Source organism: Hyperolius riggenbachi, chromosome 2 (genome assembly GCF_040937935.1).
Source record: "Hyperolius riggenbachi isolate aHypRig1 chromosome 2, aHypRig1.pri, whole genome shotgun sequence".
NCBI classification, from domain to species: domain Eukaryota; kingdom Metazoa; phylum Chordata; class Amphibia; order Anura; family Hyperoliidae; genus Hyperolius; species Hyperolius riggenbachi.
Window position 1 is genome coordinate 272,943,973 of NC_090647.1, and position 14,588 is coordinate 272,958,560.

Below are 14,588 nucleotides of genomic sequence, written 5' to 3' on the forward strand. Positions count from 1 at the left end.
GGGGGGTACATTTTGCTAAGAGCCACTTTACTGTAAATGCATTTTAACAGGAAGAATAAGAAAAAACTGAAAAAATTCATTATTTCTCAGTTTTCGGCCATTATAGTTTTAAAATAATACATGCCTCCATAATTAAAACCGATGTAGTGTATTTGCCCATTTGTCCCAGTTATTTCACCGTTTAAATTATGTCCCTATCACAATGTATGGCGACAATATTTTATTTGGAAATAAAAGTGCATTTTTTCCATTTGCATCCATCACTATTTACAAGCTTATAATTTAAAAAAAAAAATATTTCATCTTTACATTGATATTTTAAAAGTTTAGACCCTTAGGTAAATATTTACGTGTTTGTTTTGTTTTTTTCTTTGTTTTGTTTTTTTAATTAAACATGTTATGTGGGTATTTTTGGGAGGGTGGGATGTAAATATATATATATATATATATATATATATATATATATATATATATATATATATATATATATATATATATATATATATCTCAGCCATGAGTTTGTTTACGTGACGTCACTCTAAGCGTAACATGTACGCTTAGAGGGACGTAGGAAGCAGAAAAAGCGAAGCTTCTGAGAGAAGCTGTCGCTTTTTCTGCAGGGGAGAGGAATCGGTGATCGGGCACCATGGCCCGATTCACTGATTCCCTGGCTAACGGACCGCGGGCTGGGAGTGCCCGTGGCCTCCTGGGCGTAACTTTTACGTCCAGGAAGGTTAAATGGTTAGAGTCAGATCTGACAAGACTAGCTGCATGCTTGTTTCTGGTGTTATTCGGATACTACTGCAGAGAAATAGACCAGCAGGGCTGCCAGGCAACTGGTATTGCTTAAAAGGAAATAAATATGGCAGCCTCCGTATACCTCTTACTTCAATTCCCCTTTAAGTTCAGAACCCTTTGCTATGATTGTTTTCTGGATTCCTTGGGGCAGGAGATGCGATCTGCATTCTAAAATGTATCGGTGCAGAGTAGCTTTTTAGTCCCTTACACAATTCTAAGAGTTCTGGTTCACCATGAGCTTGCTTGGCAATCTGTAACTCTGGATGCTTGAAGTCCTACCCCATAGACCCATATTAATCCATGCCATGCACTGATCAAGACCAACCAGTCTGAAACAGTCCGCATGCATGTTGAATTACTGTGACTGTAATATTAACAAGCTGACACATCATTGCATTACAGTGGTTTAGAGATGTTTAGTTTTTCAGGGACAACAAAGGGACAGTTTGCATATTCAGCAGTGATGCATTGTGGGAGACCTCATATGCTCACTCCAATCTGAATAATCGCAAATAACTTCTTATTTAAGAAGTCAAATGTCTGTTTTGAGTAGCTTAGAGGTGACACTTTGGAATTCTGTTGCAGTCTGAGAAAAGCTGCCTTTGAGCATAGCTCAAAAGAAAACTGTGAGATAGTAGTAAATTATTAGTGTCACCATCCTTTTAAAGCAAGTCACTGAGCAGCTAATGTACATTTTTGCTTTTTAAGAATAACAGCGATGTGGACCTTTTTATATTAACGCTGTCTTTGTTAAATATATCATAGGGAAGGAAGTTCTACTCCTAATGCAAGCTCTGAATACTCTAAGGACACCAGAAGAAAAACTGGCTGCACTTTGCAAGAAGTATGCTGATCTTGTAAGTATCGCACTGTATTTAATTATTTAAAGGAAAGTGGGTATTGGGTGAGAATTGGTGGGTTAACTATTCTCTTCTTCTTAATCCCGTTATGTTTGGTTTAGCTGGAAGAAAGTCGAAACTTCCAGAAGCAGATGAAGGTTCTGCAGAAAAAGCAGTCTCAGGTGATCAAAGAGAAAGTTCACTTACAGAGTGAACACAGCAAGGCCATTCTAGCACGAAGCAAGTTAGAATCACTTTGCAGAGAGCTTCAGAGACACAACAAAACTTTAAAGGTCAGTTGCTACCTAACTAATAAGGTTGCCATGTGTTCCTCGCTCCTTCAGCAAAGACATACTTTGCAAAGAAGTTCTACGCTTAAATATACTGGTAAGTATGTGCAATGTGTGTGGTGTCTGGCCTTTCCTTAGCGCGCGTGTGTGTGTGTGTGTGTGTGTGTGTGTGTGTGTGTGTGTGTGTGTGTGTTAATTTTTGCCAAGAGGGGTCATTTTTCAGTACATATGAATTTGCTGAGTATTGCAATGACTTCCTGCCAGAGTGATGCTCCTGACCTTTTCTGTGACAACACTGATCATAGTGCTGCTTGTGCCACTTTGTGATTGACTGCCGCTTCAGACACTTGTAGAAAGCGACATCAGCACTATAAATGACCTTCAAACTGATCATGTAAATATAAAATACACATAATTAGAGGCTCCCTCCAGTGAAAACTGCATGACAGAACAATTGCTGCTTCTTTTGCCTGGGGTTGCACCTGGACGATGTTCATGCAGAAGACTACCTGGATAGGTTAACAACTAAAATTTGATTATCTTACATATGGTGCGTAGAGCACATCTTTTTAATGACCTGTAACTTTAAAGTGGACCTGAACTCAGAACCCCTCTCTGCTGTAAAAGATACACAACAGCATAATAACCTTTAAACAAAAACATTTCTTTGTTACAGCTGATACAAATCCTAAAATAAATCTGCACTTTCTACTTCCTGATTCATGGAAGCAGGCTTATTGTTTACAGCCTGTGCTTTCAAATGGGCTTCTCTGCTATAGGCAGTCATGTGACACAGTGGGGAGATCAAATTACAACTAGTGATTAGACACAAATGAGGGGGAATTAGACAGGCTAAACTCTCTGAATACATACAGGGTGCATTTCTGTTTTTCTTCTATCCAGTGCAAGGGTTCGGGTCCACTTTAAGGTGAGAGAGTTCACCTTGTGTGCTCTGCCCCATGCTGGTGGTTATTTGGGGTTGAGCTAGATGTCAAGTGTGTGTGTGTGTGTGTGTGTGTGTGTGTGTGTGTGTGTGTGTGTGTGTGTGTGTGTGTGTGTGTGTGTGTGTGTGTGTGTGTGTACATCTGAAATCTATACCTCAACAGTTTTTTTTTTTTTTTTTTTTTTTTTTTTTTTTGGGGGGGGTTTTTTTATGCAAGTGGGGTTTTGTAATGTCCAGTCAATCCATTATCTGTACAGCACTATAACATTGTGCCGCCAAACAAGGGACATTAAAGCTATGTACAGATGCTCAATTAACCACTTAATGACAACTGGACGTTTACAAACGTCCAGTGTATTTGTGGAGAGTGCACCATCACTTTGTTACTAAATGAGGCACATGTGGTATCATTTCAACCATGACTAGTTGTAGAATACATTTTGGTGGGTCTTAAAGTTTGGACACACATCACATAAAAAATAGATACGGACAAACTCAATCTAACATAAAAAGTCATTTTCAAAATTATGATACATTTTGGGAAAGTTTTAGCAAAATTACAAGAGACATATGTGGTAACATTTTAACCATGATTAGTAAAGTAGAGTTTAGAGAGTTTTGGGGTTGAGGCCCATGTCACAAACTGAATCAAAGGCAATCACATTTTTGCATATTCTGTACCAAAATAAGACTTGGAAAATGAAAACAAAGGGACAGAATATGAAAGAAACATATATTGTTGCCTTAGGAACTTTGCTTTTTAAATATGTATGCTATGAGGGTATATTACTATTATTTTTGCAAATAAGGTCTTATAATCATCAATAGTGTACAGCGAGAAACCAAAAAAATGAAAAAAGACACCTTTTATTTCCAAATACAATATTGTCACCATACATTGTGCTAGGAACATAATCTAAACGTTGTTATAACCAGGATGGGTAAGCAAATTAAAATTTGTGGGTTTAACTTATAGTTGGCAATGTTTGTTGTAAAGCTATAATGGATGTAAATGGAGAAATAGTGTGTTTTTTCATTTTCCGCCCCTAATTTTCCCTTTAAAATGCATTGAAAATAAGGTAACTACTAAACAAAATTATCACACACTAAAAGCCTAACTTGTCCTGAAAAAAACAATATATAGATAATTTAGGTGTGATTAGTAGTAATAAAGTCATTGACCAATGAATGGGAGCAGTGCTAATATGTGAAAATTGGTTTGGTCCTGAAATGGTTTAAGTACTGTCAACCAAAAAGATGGTTAGTGATCTTTTTGAGTGACAGTTTGGGATTGATTACTGTACACACATTCTGATGAGCTCTCTGCTGAGCAGATTGGTCTGCACTATGGAGAGGGAGGTGTGATTAGTAGGAGGTGCCCTGCTTTTGGGGCCACAATAGCAGACTGAGAAGAAGAGCGATTCAGCATGATGGACCACTAATGACCTCAATGATGGGGTCTATTATTTATACTATACTTTCACCCAGGATGATTAACCCTTTCAAGACAGAATGGCTCTGGCCCATTAAGGACCAGAGCCGTCCGTTCCCTATTCTGCCCTGTGATTACTGTGATTGGCTCAGAGAAATCACAGGCTGACCGAAATGCTGAAGCTCTGCTGTCACTGAAACAGCAGAGCGGACGAGTAGCGACAGAACAGCGGCAAGAGTGCACGGCAGCGAATAGGTGGAATCTGAGTCCTGTCCGAGCCGCACAGCCACCGGTAGGATGTAGATTCCAACTACGTCGGTCCAGAATAGATTATAAACTGTCCGATCAGGTTATGATATCTAGCTTGTTTATGCTTCTCAATACTCAGTACTTCATATTTGTAGCTCCCTAAAACACTGCTTTGTTCACCAGCCAGTGAGCAAGCAGTGTGAGCATGCTGATTGATTGACCAGTGAGCTGGAACAGCAAAGCTGAATGGGTAAATAGTGGTGTCTACTTCCTGGCTATACATACCATACATACTAGCAGAACTGTATGTGAATTGTTACACTAGCTTACAAAGCAAGGAAAATATGCACCTCATGCTGGAGAATGGATGCTTATTCTGTTATAGCCCTTGGAGATCACTTGAGAACATTTCATTTATTGCAATAATTAAGATTTATATCTACCGTATTTTTCAGACTATAAGACGCATCTATGTTTAGAGGATAAAATCCAGAAGGAAAAAAGATACTAAACCTGGTACATATATGCTGCAGGGGCATCTTGTGAAGCTGATAATAGTATACAGCCCCCTGCACAGTCACCATGGCAGAGATAGCTAATGCAGAGCGCAGTAGAAGCTGTTAACTACCCATCTAGCTGGCGCGTCCTCCATCTTCTCTTCAGTCTTCAGCCGGTCCAGTGTAATGCTATCAAACACAGCACCGGCACACTGCAAGTCCTGTCTTCTCGTTACTTCCCGGTGTAGTGCGCTCTCCCTGCCTATTGGCCGCGATGCCTCTTCCAGTGGGACCAAGAAGTCCAATCACTATGCATTGCAGGGCTGGCAGCCAATCCTGATGGGTAATTAATTAGCTAGATGGGTAATAAACAGCTTCTGCTGTGCTCTGCATTAGCTATCTCAGCCACGGGGACTGTGCTGTATACCATTATCGGCTATTATCAGCATTCTAGTCTTGCATTGGCTGCACAGATCGCTGCCACGGGGATATGTTGTCCGCATTAACTTTGATTGAAGATGAACTTGTGCTGGCTGAATTACGGATCACTGCAGTAGGGATTGTGCGGGGAACCGGTTGTCTGCATTAACTTTTATTGAAGATGGACTCGCGCTGGCTCTGCACTAGTCTTGGGGCATTGCTGGGAGAAAGCATCTGCCGTATGTGGTTAGAATGCATCACCGCGGCACCATATACAGTATATGTGGTCCAAATTCTGTACATTCGCACCATAAGACGCACATAAGTTTTTGGTTTTTTTTTCCCCCACTTTTTGGGAAGAAAGTGCGTCTTATAGTCCGAAAAATATGGTACTTGGAAAAGTCAGACCTTTACCTTGCAGGTTGACCCAATAAATGTCCCATTTTTACTATTTATGTTTGATAGCAGTATAGTATCGACAATGGAAAAGCAAGTCTAGAGAAAATGATTTATTGTATAGTTGTTCATTTTTGCTTTCTTTCTCCTGTGTGTAAAGAAATTCCAGCTTCATATCAATGGCAATGGCCTAACCATATTTGTTTATCAAACACAGGAAGATAATTTGCATCAGGCACGTGAATATGAGGAGGAGCGCAAGGAAGCTACTGCACATTTCCAGTTGACACTGAATGAAATCCAAGCACAGATGGAGCAACACGACGTCTACAATGCCAAGCTTCGCCAAGAAAATGCAGAACTCGGGGATAAGTTAAAGAAACTTATTGAGCAGTATGCATTGCGGGAAGAGGTGAGGAAGTATATTTTTGCATGTAGCTTTCCATTAGTGATGGTGTTTCAGGGGAGTAATATACTGTAGATGTAACTCGCTGACCTAGAATCCCATTGTTTGCAGTTTCATTTTGAGAGCCAGCTCCTCTGCCAGCTACTGTAAGCATGAATTTGTTTACTGGAGCATAAACTGATGAGTGGAATGTTCCAGTGTATGGCAGTATGTTTCGGTATTATTGGGAGTGAGTCATGAAAAAAAGACTCTCAACATAAAGTAGATATTAGGATAATCCACACTTGAGCAAGCCACCACGCTCAAAGTAACATCCAGTTTATGTATAGGAGGATCTGTTTGAGTGATGAAACCACAAGGCAATTCTTGAGTTTCAAAAATAAAAAAATCACACTTTATTGTATCAAAAAGATTATCAAAGGGTAAAAACTTTTGTATTTGTCAATACATTTTCATAACATGAATGTAGAAGATTATTCCATTTTGACAGATAGTAGACACAATATGCTTTGTTTGTTTCAAACTACATTCATGTTATGAAGGATTTTTATTGACAAATACAAAAGTTTTTACCTGTTTGATAATCTTTTTGAAACAATAGTGTGATATTAACTCAAGTATTGCCTTGTGGTTTCATCACTCAAACAGAGCCTCCTATACATAAACCAGTGTATAGCAGTCAGTAGAAACTGGGTGAATGGAATTCCATATCATAACATTGTGTGTTCTATGCAGGTACAAATAATGGTACCACCTTCAAAGTCTCATTTGAATTCTCATAGATGTTAAAGGACACCTGAAGTGAGAGACATATAGAGGTTGCCTTTTATTTCCCTTTAAACAATGCACATTGCCTGGCTGTCCTGCTGATACTCCGTCTCTTTTAATATTTTTAGCCATAGACTGCATTAGCCTTATGCTTGTTTCAGTTGTGTGATTCAGACACTACTGCAGCCAAAGAAATCAGCAGGACTGCCAGTCTACTGGTATCGTTTAAAAGGAAATAAATATGACAGCCTCCATTTCCCTCATAGTTCAGGTGTACTTTAAAGAATATTCTCCTGCACTGGAAATATTTTTCATTGAGCATTCTGTAAGTCCCATATCATTCATTGCCTTAATTCTATATAATAAAACCCCTAATGTCCCTGCGTCTGTCCCTGTGTCAGTGCTTTTTTGCACTGCGCATGTGCAGGGACAGATGCAGAGACACTGCGGAGAGCCGGAGGAGGACGGGGCCAAAAGGGGTGGGCGTGAGCGATGGACATGCGGTGGGTGCGTGCGCATGCATGCGGAGGTATTAGTGACAGACCTAGCCCATTTTTAAACGAGCTAAGCCACTAGTATTTAATATAATTAAGGCTTACCTGAAGTAAGTATACAGGATCTTCTCAAAAAATTAGCATACTGTGATGAAGTTCATTATTTTCTGTAATGTACTGATAAACATTAACTTTTATATATTTTAGATTCAAATACACACAGCTGAAGTAGCTCAAGCCTTTTATTGTTTTAATATCGATGATTTTGGCATACAGCTCATGAAAACCCAAAATTCCGATCTCAAAAAATTAGCATATTTCATCCGACCAATAAAAGCAAAGTTGTTTTTAAAACAAAAAAAGTCAACCTTCAAATAATTATGGTCAGTTATACACTCAATACTTGGTCGGGAATCCTTTTGCAGAAATGATTGCTTCAATGCGGCGTGGCATGGAGGCAATCAGCCTGTGGCACTGCTCAGGTGTTATGGAGGCCCAGGATGCTTCGATAGCGGCCTTAAAGAGGATCTGTAACGTCAAAAGATCCCCTGGGGGGTACTCACCTCGGGTGGGGGAAGCCTCCGGATCCTAATGAGGCTTCCCACGCCGTCCTCCGTCCCTCAGGGGTCTCGCTGCAGCCCTCCGAGAATGACGTCAATATTTACCTTTGCTGGCTCCTGCGCAGGCGCTCTGACGGCTGTCGGCTCCGAACTACACGGAAATACCCGATCGCCGTCGGGTCCGCTCTACTGCGCAGGCGCCGGAAACTTGCGCCTGCGCAGTAGAGCGGACCCGACTGAGATCGGGTATTTCCGTGTAGTTCGGAGCCGAGAGCAGCCACAGTGCCCCCGCTGAAGCCTGCAAAGGTAAATATTGAACTGACAGTCGGGTCTGTCGCCGGCTGTTCGGAGGGCTGCAGCGAGACCCCCGTGGGACAGAGGACGGCGTGGGAAGCCTCATTAGGATCCGGAGGCTTCCCCCACCCGTGAGTACCCCCCAGGGGATCTTTTTGACGTTAGAGTCTCTTTAAGCTCATCCAGAGTGTTGGGTCTTGTGTCTCTCAACTTTCTTTTCACAATATCCCACAGATTCTCTATGGGGTTCAGGTCAGGAGAGTTGGCAGGCCAATTGAGCACAGTAATACCATGGTCAGTAAACAATTTACCAGTGGTTTTGGCACTGTGAGCAGGTGCCAGGTCATGCTGAAAAATGAAATCTTCATCTCCCTAAAGCTTTTCAGCAGAATTTTTTAGTATATACTTTTTTTTTTCCTCAGGGAAAAGATTTTCTTTGTGTTTTTTTTGTTTTACCCAGGAGTTATTTTATTTCCTATGCATTTTATTTTGTATACAATGGAACAAATACAGTTTCTCAGATTTCACCCATTTTTTTGTTCCAAAATTTAATGCTGCTGGGGAACAGAAAAATAATAATAATTTAAATTTGGCGGTTCTATTTATAATAAAACTTGTGTTGCTGCTACACTGCATGGGGATGATATTTTAAATAAAGGTACCGATATACTCTACATTGTGATCTTTTTTCCTCCTAGTACTACAGTATTAATAAAACATTTTTTATAAAGGTAAAAAAATGGGAATAAAAGGTTTATAAAAAGTGTAATTCGTTCCTTTACTAAAGTAAACCAGAGCTGAGTTAATAGGAAGAATCAATACTTATCCGGGGCTTCCTCCAGCCCCATAAGCATGTGTGAGTCCCTCGCCATCCTCCCACAGTCTGCCGAACAGCCCCGGTAATGGGCTCAGTCGTAACCTTCTGTGCATGCTTCCTGTTAACTCAGCTCTGGTACACTTTAAGCTGAGGGCGTGGTCTCAAAAGTGGGTAGGATTATAGTAGGCGGCTGAACAGTATTTTCATAGGAATGTTTTTTTTTTTCCCTGTTGCATCCCCTTTATCGTGCTGCTACTACATGTTTCCATTCCACGGGTCCCCCTTTTTTTTTTTTTTTTTTTTTTTAGTACTCTCATTAAAGTGTCTTCCATTTATAGCTTCCTCTTTCATGTTGCCTGGTGTTCTAGTGGTAAACTCTCGCCCCATATTTTTGCCCTGGTGATCTAGTATTCCCCCTTCTTTCTTTTAGCTTTCCCTGTTAGCCTTGTGGTCCACACTTCCCCCATTTCCAGATTATCCTGGTATTATAGTGGTCCCTCCAATCCCTCTTATAGCTGTCCCTTGTATTTTATTGATACCTCTGGTAGTCCGCCCATGACACTTATTATGTAACCGTTAAAAAAAAAAATTACAAACCCTGGGTTTGTGTGCAAACTGTAAAGTGTATTTTTTTAAATGTTGTTTTTCTATAGAAAATTATCCGTTTTCAAACCCTTATATTTTAGCACATTGATAAAGTCTTCAAGCATAAAGAGCTACAGCAGCAGCTAATAGATGCCAAACTGCAGCAGACCACTCAGCTTATGAAGGAAGCTGAAGAGCGACACCAGCGAGAAAGAGACTTTGTAAGTACAGATTGCTGCATGGCAAGTTGGTCACTGTTTCTGGTAAGGCTGGTCCACTTTGTATGCCTACTTCCTTTGTAATTGACATTGTAATGAACAATGGATACATGTTAATAGTAGTTTTAGACGTTGTATGAAAGTTCTCAAGTAGGTAGAAAAAAAATGAAGTTTTGTAAAAGTAATACCTTTTTAATGGCTAACTGATAAAGTTAAATGATGCAAGTTTTCTGGGATCTAGTCCCCTTCTCCAGGCATATTTCCAGATGTTAGCTGAAGTAAAACACTGATGCAGGTAAATGATAAACACGAAGATGACAGTTGTATAAATCTTCGTGTTTACTGTTTACCTCCATCAGTGTTTTACTTTTGCTAATATCTGGCAATATGCCTGAAGAAGGATACTAGATCCCAGAAAGCTTGCATAATTAAACTTTTATCAGCCTTTAAAAGGTATTACTTTTGCAAAACTTTGTTTTTTTCTACTTTTTAAAGAAAACCTATGAGAAAAATTTCCCCTGGAGGGTACTCACCTCGGGTGGGGGAAGCTTCCGGATCGAGGATTCCCCCATCCTCCTGTGTCCCATGACGGTCTCACTGTGCCCCTCCGAATAGCGGGGATGTAAATATTAACTATCCTGGCTCCAGCGCAGGCGCAGTATCGCCTCTCTGCTCGGAGATGGACGGAAATAGTCGATCTCTGTCTGGCCGCTCTACTGCGCAGGCGCAACTCTCTTGCGCCTGCGCAGTAGAGCGGACCCGACGGAGATCGGCTATTTCCGTCTATGTCCGTGCTGAGAACCGCAACAGTGCCACCCGCTGGAGCCAGGGAAGGTAGATAAATCTAGCTTGTCAGGCTTGTCGAAGCAGGATTGCCGGAGACTTCAGGGGAGCCAGCGCTGGATTGCCGGCAGCTACAGGGGAAGCCTCATTGGGACCCTAAGGCTTCCCCCTCCCGAGGTAAGTAACCCCCCAGGGGACGTTTTTTTCAGTATAGGATCGATCTCATTTTGTTTGGCTAACACGTACAGAAACTTATTTGCTACTATGAAAGTTCTCCACATTTTCCCATATCTTGTTACCTGGAATCCCTGCTATCTCTGGTGCGGAGTTTCTCATCTAGTGTCACAACGTCCTTCTTAATTCCAGTCACTTCTTATTTTGTATTGCTTGGGATTGCAGCCAATAGTCATATTTAATGTGTTTAAAGAGGAACTCCAGTGAAATAATGTAATAAAAAAATGCTTCATTTTTACAATAATTATGTATAAATGATTTAGTCAGTGTTTGGCCATTGTAAAATATTTCATCTCCCCGATTTACTTCTGACATTTATTACATGGTGACATTTTTACTGTGGGCAGGTTATGTAGCTGCTCCTAGCTGTTATGGCTGTTAGAGAAAGCTGTAAACAGCTAATTCCTGTCTGTGAGCCTTGTTACATTGTAACAGACTGCCAAAAGTACCGCGGTACTCAGAGCTTCTTGTGGGAGGGGTTTCAGCACAAAATCAGTCACACAGCGCCCCCTGATGGTCTGTTTGTGAAAATCATTATATTTCTCATGTCAAAGGGGGTATCAGCTACTGATTGGGATAAAGTTCAATTCTTGGTTGGAGTTTCTCTTTAAATGCCCATAGATTTACATGGGCTGTTAGATCTCGTGCATTTCTGCATGAGAAATGTGTAGTAATTATAAATAGTACTTTCTTAGAGTCTCATATTTATTATTTTATTTTAAATGTAAGGACCGCATTTCTATAGTGTGAAGTGCAAACAGGAGCCTTGGCATGGTGATGTCAAAATCTTCTAGTTCACTGAGAAATAATTAACTTTTTGAAATGATCATACTAACCGGTTATCAGAAGTGTTTAGATTTATACAGCCAGATATGTGATTTGGCTTCTGATTACTGTTCAGGAGAGCTGCCATCGTTGGACTTCTTCATTTGTATAGATAAAGCACTGGTTTATTAACTTTTGCAATGAAAAAAGTGAACACTGAGAAGTTCTCAGTATGATTGGCACTATGTTCACCCATGTTTATCGTATGCGACATGTCAGTTCAGGTACGCATTAAAGGGTAGGTCCAGGATGATTAAAGGGGCACTACAGCGAAAAACTGTAAAATTTAAAATATGTGCAAACCTATACAAATAAGAAGTACATTTTTTTTCAGGAGTAAAATGAGCCAGAAATTACTTCTCCTATAATGCTGTCACTTACAGTAGGCAGTAGAAATCTGACAGAAGTGACAGGTTTTGGATTAGTCCATCTCTTCATAGGGGATTCTCAGCAAGGCTTTTATTCTTTATAAAGATATTCCCTAAAAAGGATTTAAACAATGATGCTGGCCAGCTTCCCTGCTCCCTATACAGTTTTTTTGGCAGTTGGACAGAGCAACTGCCATTCACTAAGTGCTTTTGAAAATAAATATATCCCTGAGAATCCCCTATAAAGAGATGGACTAGTCCAAAACCTGTCGCTTCTGTCAGATTTCTACTACCTACTGTAAGTGACAGCAACGTAGGAGAAAAGTAATTTATGGCTCAATTTACTCTGGAAAAATGTACTTCTTATTTGTATATGTTTGCACATATTTTACATTTTAAAGTTTTTCGCTGTAGTGCCCCTTTAAAAAGTAAATCTACTTACCTGGGGCTTCCTCTAGCCCCTGTCAGCTGTCCTGTTCCCTTACTGCAGCTCCGCTCCCCGCCGGTGGCCCAAGGTCCCCTCTGGTACAAAATGACTCCTGCACTTCAGCATCATCTGGACTGGACTGCGCAGATGCAGTAGTTCTGATAGGGCTGAAAAGTTCAAATAGTTACTTTTTTTTATCCTGCGTTTTACAGCTTTATGAACCAGATTTATAATCACACTGATATGGCTGATGTTTAGAATTCCGTCTTGGAGAGTTATCCCTCAAAGAGAAAGCATAACCAAGAATTGAACTACATCCCAATTAGTAGCTGATACTCCCTTTCCCTTGAGAAATCTTTTCCTTTTCTGAAACAAATAGTCGGGGGGGGGGGGGGGGGGTGTCTGTATGACTTATATTGTCGTGAAACCCCTTCCACAGTGTGATGTTAGGACCGTGGTCCTGACCGTTTTCCTGTCTGAACCTCATTGCATTGTGGCAAATAGCTGTTTACAGCTGTTTCCCACTGCCAGAAAAGCAAGCAGCATCTCCTTCCACCTGCCACCAGTAAAAAATGTCACCATGTGGTAAATGTCAGAATGTAAATCAGGGAGAGGAAAGATTTTACAACGGGCAAACACTGACTAAATAATTTATACATAATTATTGTAAAAATTAAGCACTTTTTTATTACATTATTTTCACTGGAGTTCCTTTTTAAATTGAATACCAGGAAAATGTTATTTACCATTACTACTACACATACAAGTCTCATAAGTTTCCTTTAAGTTCAGGTTTGGTTTAACAACTTAAACCCAACTGGACGGATATATCCGTCCAGCAGGAGCCATTTAGCAGCAATCTGGACAGATATATCTGACCAGCGGTGTTGCGCATGTGCGCACGCAACTTAACCACTTGCCGACCGCGCACTCATACCGCGCGTCGGCAAAGTGGCAACTGCAGGACCAGCGACGCAGTTCTGCGTCGCTGGCTAATTAATCAGGAAGCAGCCGCTCGCGCGAGCGGCTGCTTCCTGTCAATTCACGGCGGGGGGCTCCGTGAATAGCCTGCGGGCCGCCGATCGCGGATCGCAGGCTAAATGTAAACACAAGCGGAAATAATCCGCTTTGTTTACATTGTACTGCGCAGCAGCGCCGTAAGGCAGATCGACGATCCCCGGCCAATCAGCGGCCGGGTATCGCCGCCATGTGACAGGGGACGTCCTGTCACTGGCTGCACAGGACGGATAGCGTCCTGCGCAGCCCGGATCCCCGGGGGGGGGGGGGGGGGGTGCAGGTAGGAGAGGGAGGGGGGAATTTCACCGCGGAGGGGGGCTTTGAGGTGCCCCCCCCCCCCCCCCCGCAACACCCAGGCAGGCAGGAGCGATCGGACCTACCCAGCGCATCATCCCCCTGGTGGGGAAAAAAGGGGGGCAATCTGGTCGCTCTGCCTGCACCCTGATCTGTGCTGGGGGCTGCACAGCCCACCCAGCACAGATCAGCTAAAACAGCGCTGGTCCTTAAAGGGAAGGTTCAGGGAGGGTGGGCAAAAAATAAAAATCAAATTCCACTTACCTGGGGCTTCCTCCAGCCCGCGGCAGGCAGGAGGTGCCCTCGCCGCCGCTCCGCAGGCTCCCGGTGGTCTCCGGTGGCGCGCCCGACCTGGCCAGGCCGGCTGCCAGGTCGGGCTCTTCTGCGCTCCAAGGCCCAGGACTTCTGCGTCCCACGCCGGCGCTCTGATGTCATCGGACGTCCTCCGGGCTCTACTGCGCATGCGCAGAACTACTGCGCATGCGCAGTAGAGCCCGGAGGACGTCCGATGACGTCAGAGCGCCGGCGTTGGACGCAGAAGTTCCGGGCCTTGGAGCGCAGAAGAGCCCGACCTGGCAGCCGGCCTGGCCAGGTCGGGCGCGCCACCGGAGACCACCGGGAGCCTGCGGAGCGG

The 14,588-nt window shown here is 42.3% G+C and overlaps 1 protein-coding gene across 1 annotated transcript in view; it reads left to right on the top strand.

Annotated features, from left to right (window-relative positions):
• Positions 1-14,588, top strand: part of TXLNG (taxilin gamma) — a 67,217-nt gene that overhangs the window by 21,329 nt on the left and 31,300 nt on the right. The window contains exons 3-6 of the mRNA XM_068268689.1: positions 1,564-1,655; positions 1,760-1,930; positions 6,082-6,276; positions 9,890-10,009. Coding sequence (XP_068124790.1) covers positions 1,564-1,655; positions 1,760-1,930; positions 6,082-6,276; positions 9,890-10,009 — 578 coding nt within the window. The remainder of the gene's footprint in view (positions 1-1,563; positions 1,656-1,759; positions 1,931-6,081; positions 6,277-9,889; positions 10,010-14,588) is intronic.